This window comes from Denticeps clupeoides, chromosome 9, assembly GCF_900700375.1.
Source record: "Denticeps clupeoides chromosome 9, fDenClu1.1, whole genome shotgun sequence".
NCBI classification, from domain to species: domain Eukaryota; kingdom Metazoa; phylum Chordata; class Actinopteri; order Clupeiformes; family Denticipitidae; genus Denticeps; species Denticeps clupeoides.
Window position 1 is genome coordinate 15,942,823 of NC_041715.1, and position 17,597 is coordinate 15,960,419.

At 45.5% G+C, this 17,597-nt stretch overlaps 1 protein-coding gene across 1 annotated transcript; it reads left to right on the forward strand.

Annotated features, from left to right (window-relative positions):
• Positions 1-5,000: 5,000 nt before the first annotated feature.
• On the forward strand, positions 5,001-11,721 carry LOC114796870 (uncharacterized). The gene is made up of 6 exons (XM_028991381.1): positions 5,001-5,723; positions 5,793-6,490; positions 7,025-7,302; positions 7,399-7,576; positions 9,835-10,020; positions 11,545-11,721. The coding sequence occupies exons 1-6, from the start codon at positions 5,033-5,035 to the stop codon at positions 11,719-11,721; spliced, it is 2,208 nt and encodes a 735-aa protein (XP_028847214.1). The 5' UTR covers positions 5,001-5,032.
• The last annotated feature ends 5,876 nt before the right edge of the window (positions 11,722-17,597 follow it).

A 17,597-nucleotide genomic window follows, 5' to 3' on the forward strand; every position in this document is an offset into this window, starting at 1 on the left:
CTCTCTGACCGCGCAGATTCTGGCGTCACTTCTGGGGACAACTGGGGGTATCGGTCAGTCTGTCATCAGGGTACCACCCCCAGTCCAATGGCCAGACCGAGAGGGTCAACCAGGAGGTGGAGACCTACCTTCGCTGCTACTGCTCGGCCCGACCAACCTCCTGGTCCCAACACCTCGCGGGAACTCGCACGGAACCAGCACAGTTCCTCGGCCACAGAGCGCTCCCCCTTCGAGGTGGTCACTGGCCTCCGACCCACATGGTTCCCCCACGCCCATGGTTGAGGGACCGGTGCTGGCGGTCAACAACCGACTCCGCCAGCTCCACACGGTCTGGTCCCAAGTTCAACAGGTCCTCAACCGCAAAGCGGAGCGCATGAAATGACAGGTGGATCGACGCCTTCGGCCGGCCATTGTGTACCATCCCGGAGACAGAGTTTGGGTCTCTACCCGAGGCCTGCCTATGCCATCCAGTCCCCGAAAAGTAGGACCCCACTTCATTGGACCCTTCAGAGTGACTCGGCGCATCAACCCGGTTGCATATCAGGTTCCACATCATCCTCTTCATGCATGTTGTCTCACTCCAAGCTGTATAGGCTCAAAAGCCTACTACCAATTAAGCATATTAGGTGATGAGTAATGAGAAGGGGTGTGGTCTAATGACATCAACACCCTATATCAGGTGTGCATAATTATTAGGCAACTTCCTTTCCTTTGGCAAAATGGGTCAAAAGAAGGACTTGACAGGCTCAGAAAAGTCAAAAATAGCGAGATATCTTGCAGAGGGATGCAGCACTCTTAAAATTGCAAAGCTTCTGAAGCGTGATCATCGAACAATCAAGCGTTTCATTCAAAATAGTCATCAGGGTCGCAAGAAGCGTGTGGAAAAACCAAGGCGCAAAATAACTGCCCATGAACTGAGAAAAGTCAAGTGTGCAGCTGCCAAGATGCCACTTGCCACCAGTATGGCCATATTTCAGAGCTGCAACATCACTGGAGTGCCCAAAAGCACAAGGTGTGCAATACTCAGAGACATGGCCAAGGTAAGAAAGGCTGAAAGACGACCACCACTGAACAAGACACACAAGCTGAAACGTCAAGACTGGGCCAAGAAATATCTCAAGACTGATTTTTCTAAGGTTTTATGGACTGATGAAATGAGAGTGAGTCTTGATGGGCCAGATGGATGGGCCCGTGTCTGCCAATACACCTCTGCCCTTTACCTTTGCCAAAGGAAAGGTAAAGGGCAGAGAGCTCCAGTCCGACTCAGACACCAGCAAGGTGGAGGTGGAGTACTGGTTTGGGCTGGTATCATCAAAGATGAGCTTGTGGGGCATTTTCGGGTTGAGGATGGAGTCAAGCTCAACTCCCAGTCCTACTGCCAGTTTCTGGAAGACACCTTCTTCAAGCAGTGGTACAGGAAGAAGTCTGCATCCTTCAAGAAAAAAATGATTTTCATGCAGGACAATGCTCCATCACACACGTCCAAGTACTCCACAGCTTGGCTGGCAAGAAAGGTGTCACTGCTGGAGTTCGGGAACGCATTTGCAGGCATGCTGGGAGCAAGGGGACAAGTCGTCGCACGGGGAGCAGACATAGGACGCGCTGGGGAGGAGGACCGGAAGCGTTTGGTCGGGGAGAGGGAGGCCGGAGGTAAGTTGGGACGGGAGTGGAATCGTGGACGCGCCGCAGCGTGGCGTGGAGGGAACTAGGGCTTCGTGGGGGGTAGCGGGGAGATCGTCTTCTTACAAGGGTCAGGCAAACTCAGTGTCAGTGGCAGGCGAAGGTCGTGGTGTCGAGTTGGAATCCGTCAGGAGATCTTCGTAATAAAGGGGGCAGGCAAGGCTCGTGGTCAGGGACAGGCAAAGGTCGTGGTCGTGGATTCTAGTCAGCTGGGCGTGGGAAAACAAGGCTAGCGTCTCTGGGGAATAGATTCAACTCAAAGAGCGGGCAGCGTCTCCTCAGGGTTACCTGACTTTTATACTCTACGCTGCCCGCTCTCGTTTCCGCTTCCGAGTCGCCGTCTCTCTGTCTGGTCTGGTGCTCTCTGGTGGGCTGGAGGTGTATTGGTTGTGACAAAAGGGTATAAAAGAAGAAAAACTAATGACATGGCCTCCTTGTTCACCTGATCTGAACCCAATTGAGAACCTGTGGTCCATCATCAAATGTGAGATTGTAGCGTCTGCGTAGGATCACAGATGGTTGATCTTCAAAGAACCTTTTAACCTTTGACATTTACATACCAATTACAAACCTGGACCCTCAGCCTGATCGTCCCGTCTTCCCCCACTGTCACAAACATGATGCTAAATAGACTGGGTCTGCAAACTGCTCATGGGGGTTCCAAGCTTCAAAGCATTCCATAAAGACCTCCTGCCTGGCCCCACCTTTGCAATACACAATCACGCACACACTTAAACGCATTGTCTGTATCTTGTGCTAGGAATATGTGATTATAAGTGGATCCCGTATATGCAAGCGTTGTGTGTACGTTCCCTTGTATGAATTATACTAGTTACAACTTTCTATTTTGCATTAGGTAAACTAAGTGTATAAGTGTATTTCCACTTTCCTACTTCCTAAAGGTCCATTTCTTGGTATCAGAAGGAACATCTCTTTACTACTGAAACAGTGATGCATACCATGTGATCACAAAATACATCATACAATTTCTATAAGGTAGAAATTGTAACTGCAATGAACTACAGTTTCTCTCTGGGCCAGCCATAAAAATTCCGGTCAGTCGTAAACCCAGACAAAGGGAACTTCTCCCGCCAAAATGTCACACTTGTGATTGGCCATTCAGGCCACATGATGGGCGTGCCAGAAAGCATCAAAAACACTTCGCACAGACCACGCATTGCTCAGAACTTCTCTTCTTCCTCCCGAGACACTTTTTCTTCAACACTTTGTTAAGCTCACCTCTTGGGCTGACTCTTTTGGCAAGTTTACCTTCAAGGAGGACTTCCAGCTCAAGATCGAAAGGTTGAGGATCGCGACCCTACCACATCAGGACTCCTTTGCATGAAACAAGGACCGATGCAAGTAACTATTTAGATACACGTTTAAACCCCTTTTTAAGGTGAACTTAAGAATTCTCTGACGATTCTCATTAGGCTGTGCTTAATTGATGTGTAATACTGCCATTCTCTTTTCATCACTTTCCTTTACCCTGTATGTATATGTTTGTCTAATTGTTGTATGTTAGCTATAGCCGTGTTTATTAAATTCTTTAAATTCACAATCGTTTGTTTCTGTGTGCTGCGCACATCTGGAGTCACTGAACGTTTGACCCTTTAAGCTACATGCTAAATTACTGCTAGCACGCAGAGTGGGAAAGCTACCTTTCCTGGCAAAAGGGGGGATAATCGTTCCCAGAATTGATAAATAATTATATTATCTGCTCCGTGGACGGACAGATCAAGTAATTGTAACATTAATTCTGCTACAGTTTATCCCAAAATCTAATCTAAATGTTTATTATTAATTATAACCAGTTATAATTAATTATAGATATTTCCTCTTGAGCTAATTCGTTACATAATGGTGGAGAATGCAGGCACGTTCAAACTTATTTTGTGAGCAAACCCAGTAACAATCTTTTGTTTTTTATACATGCTTAAAGTGAGGCAAGTCGCAACGTGAACTCACTCTCGTGATTGGTTGGTTCAAGACCACCTCTATTACTGTACTTCAACAGCCATTGTCAGTTAAGGTACACAGCCATTAGTTCATAATATTAAAATTGTGCTGTAAAGACGAAGAAATCTCTTTGCTGTACATTTTAATATTATCAGATCGCCTGTTGGAACGAAGAAATCTTCCTTCATTGCGATAAAGGTTGATTTGAGCGACGTTCCTCTTGTCATCTTTTTATAGGCCTTATTCGTAAATGAGAGCCCTAAATGCATCTGTGCAAAAACAGCGAAGAAACTCTGTTTTTAATTGTTAATGTGTAATGGCAGCGAAGAAATCCTGCCCACACATTGTTGCGCAGCTAATTGCATTTGTGTAAAAACAGCGAAGAAACCCTGTTTTTAATTGTTAATGTGTAATAGACAGCGAAGAAATCCTGCCCACACATTGTTGTGCAGCTAGTTGCATTTGTGTAAAAACAGCGAAGAAACCCTGTTTTTAATTGTTAATGTGTAATAGGCAGCGAAGAAATCCTGCCCACACATTGTTGTGCAGCTAGTTGCATATGTGTAAAAACAGCAAAGAAACCCTGTTTTTAATTGTTAGTGTGTAACAGGCAGCGAAGAAATCCTGCCCACACATTGCTGTGCAGCTAACTGCATTTGTGTAAAAACAGCGAAGAAACCCTGTTTTTAATTTTTAGAGTGTAACAGGCAGCGAAGAAATCCTGTCACACACCCCTTTTGGTGCAGCTAAATTGCATTTGTTTTAAAGCAGCGAAGAAATCCTGTTTTTAATTGTTAGTGTGTGAAAGGCAGCGAAGAAATCCTGCCACACCCTGTCTAACACTCCTAAATTCCAACTCCACCCCCTCTGTTCTAACCCTTGGGGCTCACCCACTCCACCTTGTGGCCAGTCTCAGTAGGTGGGTTTTCTTGGTTGGTTGGCCTAAGCCTGCCAGTTTATCTGAAAGGCTTAGTCTGACTTTTTGCCTCTTAACTTGATTCTTGTTATTACTGAGTCAAGCCTCTCTCCTGTTTAGATTTATTTAAATTTAGTCTAAACAGTGTTTGAATTTAAATTTAGAATCGATTTCTATATTCTACACCTGTGTGTGTACTTATAGGTAGTGCTCCCCCTCCATCCTATACCTCTCCTCTGTGTTTGGCGTATTTGTTTGCTTGTCTTCACCTGGTTTCTGTTTGTTTACCAAACCTTTGAGAATCATCAGGGAAGGCTGAGTAATGGATTGACGCCCCAAGCTGCCAAAGTCTTAAGACTGTCACGCGGTCAAATCTAAGTACTATAGGCACAGTCGCTAAAACTGGTAGGACTTGCTTTTGTTTTGTGCTGCCCCCCCCCCCTTTCTCTCCCTCTCTCGCCTAACCAGCAAGCCAACATGTCTCGATCATCCAGCCCTGAGGCCCACTGGGATCGTCTAGAAGTCTGGCTGAATGCACTGACTAGCAATCTTCTTCCTGAACCCACCGGGGACCTGCAGAACCTGAGCCAAGAGCAGCTTGATGACAACCTGAGCATCTTGATGGCCCGCGATCCGACGCAGGACTACAGCCACAAGGAGCTGGCCAAGATCACCGCGTCACTGGCTCACAACCTCCTCGGCCAGGCAAAGCTGAGTGAAGCAACAATCTACCACCAGGAACGGCAGACTGCAGCACTAAAGCTTCAGGATGAGAGAGCACAGAGGAATCTGACGCTCGTTCGAAGACAACTGGAGCAACTAACGCTGGAGACTCAGGACAGGACAGCACACAAAAAGAACCCAGAGCTACAGGAGGAATTGGAGAGACTCCAGAACGCCTTGACTGATCTCCGTGCAGATACAGCACACCGAGAAGAGCAGGAAAAGGATGCCAGAGAAGAGCTGAGGGAAAATCTCAATGAGGCTAAGACACTCCTGATGAGAGCAGAGAATGAACTGAAAGAAAGAGAAGCCAGGGCCAGGGCCTGTGAGGGCCACCTGCAAACTGTCCGGGCCGAGGTCAGTACTCTGTCCCAACAAAGAGACTATCTGAAAGATGAACTTAACACAGTTCGCAGAGAGCTCAAACACTCATATAGACTGCAAGGTGACCCTGAAAGAGAGATGCACCCCACAGAGTTTCGCCTAACCAGCAGCAAAAGGGGAGAGAGCCCAGTGCTCAGGACATCACCTGCCAGCATCCCAAACCCCCCGCCAGCAGCAAGGGGGTGGGAACCCTCTCAAAGACCATATTCCGGGCATGGCATGCCAACCAAAGAACTGGATAAGCTGGCGAGGAACATTCCTATCTTCACTCCCAACCCTGCAGGAGGCCATGATGTCCACTCATATCTCGATGATGTGGACTTCCACTTGCAAACTGTGGCTAACGTTACCACACGCGACAAACTTTATCTGCTCAGAATCACTGCTAGCCGTGAGGTGCGCAGTTTCCTGGACCGACAGCCAGAGAGCATCAAAATGGATTATCAGCAACTGCAGCAAGCGCTAATCAGGGAATTCTCTGACCCAGAGTCAGAGCATGGACTGATCACTGCCATGGATCTTAAACAGGGTAGACAGGAAACCACGCAAGCTTACTACAACAGACTCCGACAGGCCTACTTTGGAGCACGCAACGAGCCAGGAATGGAAGACGACTTCAACTTTAGATCCCTGTTCCTCCGGAACCTGCACCCCACAGTAAGCCACTATCTGGGGGTTCTGGCATGCCCACGGACGATGTCCACCCAACAGCTGAGAGACTTGGCCCACAAGGCCTACGCCAAACAAAGAGCTGTTTCTGAAAAGACAGCGAAAACCCACACCATCTATCCTGTCTCCACTCAGAGTGCAGAACTCACTCTAGAGGGCGCCGAGCAAAGCCACCATGACAACAGATGGTCACGAACCTTTCCAACCAACAGGGGGCAGCGTGGACATGACGGAGCCCGACACAAGCACCAAACTGGTCACCCCGAAAGATCCTGGGACAAATCACCACCACCTCCCAACCCAAGGAGTGAAATCACATGGGAAGCAAAGAGACGACCCAGAAGGAGCCAATTTTCAGCAACACAAGCCTCAAGATCAGATTGGCAGCAGCCGAACCCTTCTCAACACTCTCTGGATCAGTCCAGGTTTAAATCACCAGCAGGGCCAAACTGGGAAGCCACATCTGAAGCAGCAGAGATTATGAGAGTTTTGAAGGAACTCCTCCAGGAAAGGCACCACATGGGGGACAAAAAGGATGAGTCAGATCAGGCATGACTAAGTGTGCAGTCTGACCCTAACACCCAATCAAAGTCCCCTCAACATAATCCTCCCAACCAACTCAATAATAATCCTCTGCTGACCACAGAACGAGAGGCCCCACCACCAGGTGATGACATCACGCGACCACCGCAGATGATTACAGAACCACCAGAGCCAGCCAATTTCCAGCATCACGCCTCAACCCAGGACCTTGATGTACCTGGGAGTGCTGTCTTGGTGGTCTGCCTTCCGGAAGAGTCACGTGAGACCGGTCCTGACTGCTTGCCGATCACCACGCAAGCCCCAATGCCAAGACTGTTGGGGAACCTAATTGAAAGGGGGGTGGCCAAGAAACTGTACCTGACCATCACATTGGAGAATGAGGTGAGGCTAGAGGCCCTGGTGGACACGGGAGCAGACCTGACTCTGATGTCAGCCCAGCTTTTCGACAGACTTCAGATTGCTGCCAAGAGACAGAATCGAACTCTCGAATATAAGAACTGTGTGCTGAACGTACAATCATACAGCCAAAATGATGTACAACTAGAACAACTAGCTCCCATTCACCTAACCATCGGCCCTATGACCTTAGTACACCCTGTGTACATCTCTACATTTGACACATACCCTCTCCTTATTGGAAAAGACCTGCTAGACCGCTTTGAGCCCCTATTGGACTTCAAACAGCTACAAATTTGGGCTCAAGTGCGAGAACCTCTGCCTCCTCAGTCACCAAGATCACGCCAGACAGACTGCCAGGTCACAAAGGCCACAGAAGGTCTCGCCAACAACTGCGGGAACACACCAACCCAAGAGCAAAGTTCAAGGTCATCACTATGCACTTTCCAGCTAGCTAAAGCAGCTGCACTACACTGCGAGTTATGGTCTCCACCTGACCACCCACCCACCCTTAACGTGGCAGCCATAACCTGCAGCAAACAGACTCAGCCCACTTCAATGACCACCTCACAGCCGCTTACGCTGGCTCCTCAAATCACCACTATGGGCATTGCTGACATGCAGGCCTCTGACCCAGCTATACACACTATCCCTCACCACCTCTCTGACCCCTCTAACCACCCTATCACAGCTGCACAAATGGCCAATACGCCAACCCTCAAAGCACTACTCAACGTGAAACCTATGCTGTGTATGACGCACAATATTCTTGGGTACTGCCCTGATGACGTCACTGCGCCAAGGCTTGTGGTGCCACAGTGCCTAAGGGGGGTTATGCTAATATATGCTCACGACACACCAAGTACGAGACACCACGGCACAAGTACCACGTATGAGACACTAGAACAAGTGGCATACTGGCCCAGCATGCAGCAAGATTTGGCAGAGTATGTGAAAGGATTCTTTCCTTGTTACCAATTCCAACCAACAAAATAAAACCACAGAGCCTCACTGCAGCGCAGAGGAGTCACATCTCCTTGGTCAGACCTCCAAAGTGACTGGGTTGGACCCCTGCCTAGGTCAACTAGAGGCTACAAGTACTTCCTCACAGTCGTATTCCAGTTCACAAAGTTCGGGCTGCCACTGAGAGTCAACTCAGACAAGGGCACCAACTTCACAGCTGAGATTATGCAGCAAACCTGGAAACTTCTGGGAATACAAGTACACCTGCTATACCAGCCAGGAGACACCAACTACACCACTCACCAGTAACTTGAGGAACCGCACCGGCATTTGAGAACCGCATTTGCTTTTGCCCAACAACGACTCCAAAAGAGTGCAGACGGCCAGAAAGCATATTACAACTGGAAGGCATCACACCAAGAACTGGACGTGGGTGACAAGGTCTGTTATTACTGCAACATACAACCGCCTCAGACATCCTCTCATCGGCTGTCAAAGAAGTTTCCTCCACACTGGACTGGACCGCATGAGATCATGGACAAACTCTTTCCTGTCGCATACCAGATCAAGCAAAGCCATGGACAGAAAGAACCAGCTTTCAAATGGTTCCATCATAACCAGATCAAGAGACATGTGGCTTCTGGCAGGGAAAGACAAGGGGGGGTGCTGCTGTGGCTGTCCTTGCTATGCCTCCAGCTAACCAGAGGACAACCACAACCTGAGATCACATCCCCAGGTCCAGCATCCGGCATTGCACAAGATTTACAAGGAGGGAAAACAGTACACCTCTCTGAACAGTGTCTGGGAGGCTGTGGTTGCTGCTGCACGCAATGGTGATGGTGAACAGATCAAAACACTGACAGAATCCATGGATGGCAGGCTTTTGAGTGTCCTTGCAAAGAAAGGTGTCTATATTGGTCACTGATTTGTTTTTGTTTTGTTTTTGAATGTCAGAAATGTATATTTGTGAATGTGGAGATTTTTGGTTGGTTTCACTGGTAAAAATAAATAATTGAAATGGGTATATATTTGTTTTTTGTTAAGTTGCCTAATAATTATGCACAGTAATAGTCACCTGCACACACAGATATCCCCCTAAAATAGCTAAAAATAAAAATATTAATGAGTTTTTTGGGTTCATTGAGAACATGGTTGTTGTTCAATAATGAAATTATTCCTCAGAAATACAACTTGCCTAATAATTCTGCACTCCCTGTAGTGTATATAGTTGCATAGTGTAGCATTGATGTCTTCCTATTTTTTTGTAATGTGATTTTAAATGTTACAGTCACTAAAACAGATTTAACTTCTGAAAGGTACTGTTGGTGCATCTAGTGGTTTTGTTCCTTTGTGTTTTTAAAATGAAAAAACTATTTATTTTGTGCTTCTACCTAGTGGCCCATTTCATACCCAGTGCTCCATCAGCAGAACATCCTAAAGCCTGTTGACATAATTAAACATGAGTGTTTTTTTTTTCCACATTAACAAAAAGGATTCAGTGTTCAGTACTACAAATTCACTCAATTATTTTGTAAGCAAATTAAAAACAAACAAACTCAAAATGTTATTGTCACTGTGTGAATTCGGTGACGCACTTGCAGACATGCTTAGAGCAGGGGGACAAGTCGTACAGGAAGAGGACACTAGACGAGCTGGGGAGGAGGACCGGAGACGCATGGTCTGTGAGAGGGAGGCAGGAAGTGAGTGGGAACAGGAGTGGAGCAGTGGACGCACCACAGCGCGCCGGGGAGGGAGCTCTGGCTCCGTGGGGAGCAGTGGGAAAGAAGGTTAGGGGATGAGGCTGGGGTGGACCGGAGAGAGGAGAACAAGAAGACGGCTGGTTCGGGAGAGTGGGCTGGATGGGAGGACGTCTTGGGTGTCAGTAAGGTGGGGTAACATTTAATATGTATTATTTAACTGCCTTAAAAGGAAATTATGAAGGGCTACAAACAAATTAATACCATAATACCCTCTTCAAATTGGTTAAATAGTTGTTCAATAGTTATTGAATAGTTATTATTTAATAGTAGTTTTTCAATAATAGTTGTTATCCTAGAGGTTAAAATCAAAATTCTGTACCCTTTCTTGGAAAAGAACACTTGCTGCCCTGTTGTTGTCCAAACACCTAACACCTACTGTATGCATTCGCCATTTCACTAATTTATGGTTTCCATCCAAATGCCTGTGAATAAAAAAAATTGTGCTTAGCTCAAACACTTGACTATAATAACAACAGACATGGGTTTGATACATACTCCTTGTGTCCCTGAACAAGACACTTATGTATCCCCATAATCACTGAATGTGAAGACGTCACCTAAATGTAAAGGTGAGGCTGTTACCATCACTTTTACAAACCAAACAGCTGCTACACAAGAGGAGCAGCTACACTCCTCCAGCACAGAAGGAGCAACACCTCAGGGCCAGAATCAGCGGTGTACCTTCACCTTAAGGACAAAGGACACTCAGTTTTGTACAAGAATGTTCTAATATTGAAGAGAGACGATAAGAGAGAGGAGTGGGGGAAGCTTAGCATGTGCAAATCAACAAACCCTCACTCAACAGAGGTGGAGGCCTCAGACGCAACTTATCTCCAACCTATTCATGTGTTCACCAGGTTGGCGACATTTAACGACCTGCTTAATGGGGGCAGGAGGAGCTGCCAGGGCGGGGCTGTCACATCTACCCACACCCTCCCCCTGCCCTTGTTTCGCTTAACAAGCCTATTCAAGGGAGGAATGAGGTGAAACCACCCTGTAGGATACTTTGTGGCCACAAGCCAACTTCCCTCAGATTGACAAAGTTCTGTGGATGCAGAATGTAACGTCTCTACATTAAAGAAAGAAATCCAGTTGCCATGACTCAACTTTCAGACAAATTCACCTGGATGACTGACAATCTTCACATACATGCTCTTACCATAAGGGTGTGAAACAAAAACAGTAAAACAAAAAAGGGGAACAACATAAAGCGATTGCCAGAACTCAAAACTACTAAACAGTTGCAGGGTCCATTACAGAGTGGGGGAAAACGGGGGAAGTGGTGGTGCAGAGGTACTTGTGGCCTTCTTTGCGAAGGATGTTCAGGCTAGCATCTCCTCTTGTTCCATCTGCACCACTACCAAGAGTTCATGTAATCTGCCATCCGGGAAATTACTGCCCCTACCGGTACCAGAAAGACCATGGTCACACATAGCTTTAGTCACGGATCTGCTGGTGTTGAAAGTGTACACTACAGTTTTGGTGGTGGTCGATAGGTTCTTGAAGGGCTGTCAGTTCTTGCCATTTCGCTCCATTCCTATCTCCATACAGTTAGCAGAGGCCCTGTTTCATCACATCTTCCGGGTCTACGGAATCCCAGAAGACATCTTATCAGAACAGACCATGCAGGAACTGGGACTGCGTGCTTACTGCCACAGTCGGCAGCATGACTGGGCAGATTGTCTGGTGTGGGCTGAGTACGCCCAAAACTTTTCTCCACAGAGTTAACACCGTTCCAATGTGTGGGATGCCAGCCCCCTTTTTTATCTGTGGGCTTGGAACTCATCGCGGTTGGTCAAGGTGGATGATTGGTATCAGCATGCAAAGGGGGTGTGGCTATTCCTTGGGGCATACTCTGCCTTGCAGACAGCAATTCGCCGGTTTTAAGTCTAAGCTGACTGTCGACACAAAGTGCCTTCCATCAGAGAAGGGGACCAGGTCTGGCTCTCCACGGGGGACCTGCACCTCAAACTCCCCTACTTAAGCTCACCCTTTGGTTTATTGGTGCCTTTCTGGTTGTGTCCCAGGTTAATCCCAAGTCTTTTAAACTGAAACTGCCCCACATTTACGTACGCATGTTTCACTGCTTAGGCCAGTCTGTCCTGGAACCTTTGCACTCAAGACAACACAGATGTAACACCCCCTGAGGCCGTTAAGGTGGACGGTGCACCTGCCAACTAGGTCCATCGGCTCCTCGATTGTTGAAGACGAGGGGTGTTTTACAGTTTCCAAGTTATACAGTATTTGCATCCTAGGGCCCTTCGGCAAGGTTAGAGATCCTCACAAGTGTAACAAGCATCAGGTGTGGCGTGTTGTGTCCAATCCGCTCCCCTACAAAAGCCCTGCATGATCTGGAGTCTACAGAGCTTCCACACGTATCCTGAAGTGTTGCTCATTTTTCATGTGTTGTCATTAGGGGTGTTGAAATTAATCGTATAATTGATGCATCGCGATGCTGACATGGACGATATTGCATCGATGCAGTGCAGAGCATAATCGATTATCATAATGATGTTGCTTGGTGATTTTCTGTTGGTGAATCTCGTTAAAAAGTAGTGCAGGTAGTGACTGTGGCGGCCTGTTCTACAGAATACAGTGCCGTTCCATGTCAGAGTTTTATGCTGCGTGGCATGGCGATCATGACGTATTTTTGCGGGCGACCAATGGAATCCAAGCGGGGGTGTCTTCTTTACGCCACTTCGAAACAGACACACGAAGCGGGAATGGAGGAAAAGCTGATCTTTCTCTGAGTGTTCAGAGATCTACAAGACAACAATATTATCTTACCGGGATTTACAAAAACACGCATATTTTTTGTCCGGTCAGCATTCAGTTGAATTAAAAAAATATATATTCTGTAATGAATACAATTTGGAACTAAGGTGTCAGAATAATTTGGACATTACACGTACCAAATATTACTGCTTTTATGTAATTCAAAATGATATAATCCTGTGTAATGTTCCCTAATCGTTTTCACTTGTATTAATTGTATAAAGCTGCCCTGTTCGTTTCTGTTCGCCGTCAGGTCTTTAAAGTTATGTTCCGTGTTCACCAGTGTCTACGTCTCGGATGTCTCCCCTGTCCTGTGATTCACCATTAAACCCCTGTTCCGTGATGTCAGGTGAAAGCGTCCTTCATTCTTCGTTCCTCGTCACTCCTCGTCCTCCTCTCCGTACACCCGCCGCGTCATGCCCGCATGGACGTGACATTGGTGGAGATGTCGATCTGCATCAGGACCGGGGAAGACGATTAACTCCGCCCACAACATAGTGCCGTGTGCATTTAAAGGAGAACTACCAGTATATCCAACTGTTACAAGGTGAGTGCGGACGTAACAAGTTTTTCTGCTCTGGAGCAAATCATAGCGTCCACACAGGCGAACGAGACCTTAACATCGTGTGACCATGTAGAAAATGTCTGGGATGCATCGCGATGCATCGATATCGAGGCACTGATAATTGTAATTGAATCGAATCGTGAGACCAGTGGAGGTTCACACCTCTAGTCATCATATTGGTTTGTTGTCTCTGATTTTTACCATACAGGATCACTTCATAACCAAGAGGAAGTGTTCTGGGGACTGATCGGTTGCCAATGATCTGGGACGTTTCTGCTCATTCTCCACTACGTTGGACAGGGGAGAGGGTATTGAGCAGACTGCTGCATGCAAATCCCTTCAGAACACTGCAGCTCCCAGGGGAATGCATGGTGTGGTAGATTATTTCCTTTAATTGATTGATTTGCTTTGTTTTTTTCCCTGTAAATATACACTATTCATTTGTTCCTGCATCCCTTCTGTGTCCATCGTTCTTCCCCTCACACCTCAGACGGAACAGATTTTAGTTCATATTTTCTCTTTTTTTTATGTTTTAAGTTGGACTATACAATTCAGACCATACAATTTGCCACTTTTGTGGCCAACTGTGCTTAATTTTTTTTTTTTTGGAGGGGGGGTTGTCTGAACATAGTTTGTACATTATTTTGCCTAAAAGTTGGAAAATAAAACTAGTGCTGGATTTGATTTATGAGTAGTTTGTTTTCACTTCAAGTTATATTAAGTAACTTTAAAATTTATTAAGTAACTTCAAATTTAAATTAAGCACTTTTTTTTTACTTTTACTCAAGTAGATTTTTAGATGGGTACTTTTACTTGAGTAGAATTTAAGTAAAGTAAAATACTTACTAACATATAAAAAAAATCTGTACTTTTCCAACTCTACCTTCAGAAGATCTGATTTAGCACTGTAGCTGAACGCTCTCTGAAGGCTGCTGTCGCAGGCCTGCAGGATGCTGGGTTGTTTGTTCAGGTTTCACTGAGATGCATGACAATAGTGGAGCCCAAACAGGATATCAGCCGCTACAGGGGAGTGACTTTTATTCTTTGAGCAAACTTGTGGTTATATAAAAGGTGTACAAAAAGGCCCTTTGATTGTTTGCTAAAACAAATAGTGACGATATATGGAATATATGGTGGTCTTCAAACCTTACAGCCAATTCCAGTCCGACAAATTATCTTTATTGTTCTGCCTCTGTCTCTCACTGCACCACACAAAGCACCACAACAACACAGACTTTCCTGAAATATTGCTGGGAGGGGTGTTCAGCTGATCACACCGGCAGGATATAATTTTATTTTTTCAGAAAACCCATAAAATGCATTAGGGCTGATATAGTCTCTTTGTTTCTCTCTTGCTCACTCATTCTCCCTGTCAAGCCAGTTATTACCCCCTGCTGAAATATTCAGAATCTTCTCAGTCATTCAAGCAGAGCAGCAGTCTTGCACTCCCTGTTAAAGGAAACCAGGCTTTGTCAACAACATCAGAACAAAAAAATATATATCAGTCAATGACATCACATACGCTTTGAGACACATAAAGGTTGGCAATAATCTAGTTGAAGGAAATTGAACTTCCACATTTGGCCTGCAGAGGGTCCCATTAGAGCACAATATTTCGTGACCACAGCACAGCACAATTACTAAGAAATGTTGAGGGACAGGAAATGTTATTCTTTCAAACATATAGGAGCAACGACTAGTTTAAAGATCCAAAGAATTAATGGACAATCCATCATCATTGTCAAAAAGTGTGGTAGTAGCCTAGTGGGTAACACACTCACATATAAACCAGAAGACCCAGGTTCAAATCCCATCTACTACCATTGTGGGGAAGTACATTTATTACATGAATGTAAATGTAATAAGTGTATGAAAAACACTCATCCATGATGCTCATACCGGTCATTCCCTGCATGCTCCATCCATTGCAACATCTGCAAATTAGACTGTGAAATTGACAACTCATGTGTTGCCATCTGGTTGCCATGACACCTACTCATGAGGCCTCATGATAGACCCACACAGTGTTTTCCATGACTTGCCCCATACCACACAACACTCTTCTGAGAGGGGAAGGCAGGGATGGAGGGAGGGAGACAGGGTGGGTAGGTTCTAAAAGTGCAGCAGAATTCCTCCTGGAAAACAAGAGGGAGCATTTTTATGTTGTGTTCTAGTAAGCGTATGTGTGTGTTTGTGTGTAATCCCTTTCTTAAGGAAAAAATCATATTAAATGTGGAATTCAGGATTATAACTTTCACATCTGGTCATTTCATTATCCATTTCGTCCAACCCAAAAGACAACTGTAAGCTTTGAGCACTGAACCCATTTTTACAGAAAGTTATCAAAGACGTCCTCTTTATGTTTGCTTTTCCATGATCTTACAGAACAAAAATAACAAATTCACAGCTGCAGCACTCTGCACCGTGATCAGTGACAGCCCTGTCCCTTCCTTTCATTGTGGAAATATTTTTAGGGGACAGGGAAACTGTCCCTACCGGCAGTGGTTGCACACACGGCGGTTACCTCAGCGAGTCAGGAGCAGGAAGGGGATGTCGTGACTGACCCCCGCCCCCTCCACACACACTCTCCTTTAACAGAGATGGGTTTTTCAGCTGGAACAAGTACTCCACTGTGTGTCACAAAAGTCCTGCAAACCCATTCTCCTGTCAGTAGCATGCAGGCAAACCATGAGTCAGCTCATCACTAATACATGAATTGGGCATTTAGAGCTCAGTGGTCTGGCTCTTCTGGAGCTCTTTGATGAACCTCCTGCATGCATTCGCTATGTAGTGTCTTCTTTGAAAGTCCTCTGTCCACTCATTTCTTTGCAGTGTATCACACGCTGATTCTTTTTTAAACAGGGTGGGCATTAGCTGTTGACAGGGGCCTCATAGGGGACGCCCAGGACAATTCACAGCGTGACTGTAGGGTCTATTAACAAGTATTTCTCCTGAGGAGCAGTTTCCAATCTTTCAGTCCACGTGTGAATGGGGACGATCCATGAAAAAATCTCAACTGTGAGGAGCTAGAGAAGGCCCATCCACAGGGGATCTTTCAATCCAATACGTCAGAACTGAAACTCTTCGGGAGCGATTTGTTTTAAATTGGAGCAACCCTGAAATAGATGAACTCCAATGACAGGAAAGATTTTAAGCATTGTCTCAGCTCACCAAAGGGAGCTCATCCTACAAACCCCTACAGCCCCTACAAACTGGAATTACCCTACCAACAACACACCTCTGTTCCCTAAAAATACTCATGTACTCTGACGTGTTTATTGGCCTAATTTGGTTATTTCCAGGGACCTGAGGAAAGCCTTGTGACTACAACGTTTGAGTGGGCAGAGGGTCTTGGAGCGGCTCCACCAGGAACACCACAGATTGAACTCAGCATGGAAATGGGCACAAGCGTAGACTGGATTCACCGAGGATCACGCAAATTTCAGAATGAGGACATTTGCTAAGAATAGATTAGCTTGTGGAGACAAGTAAGACTTTTTACAATCTGGATGTTGCTAGCATATTATGAACACACTGGCTAAATTATACCATAATAAAAAAAACATTAGCAGGAATTAATCAACACTGAGAAATGATTTATTTGTCATTTACTTTAGTTTTACCACATTTCTGAGTCCATTCACTTTATCCTGGGCTACCTGAATGCTAATATGCTAATAAACACCCTCAAATGTACAATTTGAGACAACTGTGAACCAATAAAGCTGAACATCTGATGCAATCTTATATCTAAACACAATGGTGTATATATTTGATTCATCATTTAACCCTAACCCTAACCCTAGACTTCTGATAATCTGTCTTTGGTCTGGTGGTGGACGTAGTCCTGAGATGACTGCAACAGAGAATGTGTTTTATGAGGTGAAGTTTTATTATGAGGACGGAAGTTGGCAGTAAACAGTGCGGGAGGGAGCCCAGTGTTGCCAGATTGGGCGGTTTCGTATTTGGTGTTTTGAGAGAAATTGCTTGTCACAAATAGTTGTGGCATTTAAATACTTATCAGATTTTTGTGTGTGATTTGGTGTATTTTTGGACTGAAAGAATCTCATATGATGGTCAAATCCTACAAAATTATGTGGAAGGATGCATAGTGATAGAAATAATTATACAGCAACATTGTTTTTCTACAGTAAGATACAGATAACTTATTTCTTTTATGCAATTTATTTATGGAGTTTATGTAAATCCTGATGATGTAACTGACCTTACACTAACAAACAAGCCCATCTGCTATGTCAAGTAT